Raw genomic sequence first — 1,647 nt, 5'->3', positions numbered from 1 at the left:
TCACTCTGGACAATCGCCTCTACAACCGCCTCCATGGAGAGATCTTCGCCTACGACTCCTCTCAGCAGGCTTCTCTGCGCAGCCCACGCCGGACACACCTCCAGCGTGTGCTGCGCGTCGTCGCATCCCTCGTCGCAATGGTGGCAAGCTGCTGTCGCCTCCTTGCCTATGCGCCGCAGGTACCCACCGAAGCACCCATGCCCGGTGAGCACCTGCGACGCTCTGTAAGATGCCCTTGCCCACGGCCTGTCCAGCCACCCCTCCATAACCGGAAGAATGGCTTGGACAGTCCGCCTACCCGGGCAGTTGGGCTCCGCCAGTCTCCTCTTCCAGGCCTCTCGGGCTCTCTTCTTGGCCTGCGCGTTGATCGCCCTCCTAATTCTTGCGGCGATAGGGACTCCTTGGGCCTTTAGATCCGCTATCTTCTCGTAGGCCCACTTGTAAGAGCCAGCCAGTACGTCCACCGGGGGAATCCCGGCTAAGAGTGTGGCCGCCGCGTGCGATACTGTGCGGTACGCACGCGTGGCCCTGATCGCCATCCGGCGTTGCACCTTCTGTAACGTCGCGCGCGCCTTTTTGTTCGCGCTCACCTCTTCAGCCCAGATGGGGGCTCCATACAAGGCGATGGAGCTCACCACATTTGCGAACAGTCGCCGCACCCTACCGCTTGGGCCTCCCAGGTTGGGCATCAACCGCGATAGTGCGTTCGCCGCTGCATCCAACCTGGGGGCCAGCTTCGCGATATGTTCGCGGAAGCACAATCTACCGTCCAGCAGAATACCCAAGTACCTGATGTGGGAGCCCACTTGGATCCGCGTATCCCCTACCATTATGCGGGAGTCCGGAGGCGGCCCATGCTTCCCATTGTGCAGAAACACCGCCTCCGTCTTCCTAGCCGCGACTCGGAGGCCCAGGCCCTCAATCACCCGGACTATGCAGGCCACCGCAACGTTCGCGGTGGCGACCGCTTCTTCCCATGTTTCCCCCTCGGCGAGCACCAAAGTATCATCAGCGTAGCATACTGACAGTGCCCCCGAGGGGAGAGCCGCCTCCAGGACCGCGTTGTACGCGACGTCCCACAGGACTGGTCCAAGAACCGAGCCCTGCGGGACGCCGCACCCTGCATCCCACACTCTGGTTTCACCTTCCCTGTCCCTGCAGGATTCTTCCTGCCCGACAGGTAGTTCCCCACGAGGGTCCTTAGATAATCCGGCACTCCCAATTCCACCATTGCCCTCCTAATGGTGACGTGGGGGAGGGAGTTGAATGCATTCGCAATGTCAAGCGCGACTGCAAGCACCACTCCCCCCCCCCTCGGTCACCCTCCTCGTGTGGGCCTTTACGTAGGCTATCGCGTCTACTGTGGAGCGGTTTTCGCGAAAACCATATTGCCTATGGTGTAGGCCTCCCCTCTCACCGCCCTCTATGCTCCGGACGAGGCGGGATGTAACTACTCGCTCAAACATCTTCCCGGCCTCGTCCAGGAGGCATATCGGGCGGTAGCTCGCTGGCTGGTCTTCCGGCTTGCCCGGTTTTGGTATCAAAACCAGGCGGGCCTCCGGGAATCGTCCGCTGCCTAGGCAGCTGTCCATGAGTCTCCTCATCCTCTCCATCATCTCGTCCACACCCATGGCAACTTTCCAGGCC

The 1,647-nt window shown here is 61.6% G+C and overlaps 1 protein-coding gene across 1 annotated transcript in view; it reads right to left on the bottom strand.

Annotated features, from left to right (window-relative positions):
* LOC105556341 overlaps window positions 1–1,231 on the bottom strand; it is a 5,652-nt gene extending 4,421 nt beyond the window's left edge. Inside the window, exons 1-2 of the mRNA XM_012003425.1 lie at window positions 1,145–1,231; window positions 5–1,103 (exon numbers count right to left, since the gene is read on the bottom strand). Coding sequence (XP_011858815.1) covers window positions 5–1,103; window positions 1,145–1,231 — 1,186 coding nt within the window. The remainder of the gene's footprint in view (window positions 1–4; window positions 1,104–1,144) is intronic.
* Window positions 1,232–1,647: the final 416 nt, after the last annotated feature.

This window comes from Vollenhovia emeryi, unplaced genomic scaffold, assembly GCF_000949405.1.
Source record: "Vollenhovia emeryi isolate VEMERY1.0 unplaced genomic scaffold, V.emery_V1.0 DF940088.1, whole genome shotgun sequence".
NCBI lineage: Eukaryota > Metazoa > Arthropoda > Insecta > Hymenoptera > Formicidae > Vollenhovia > Vollenhovia emeryi.
This window is presented reverse-complemented; position numbering and strand designations above follow the sequence as displayed.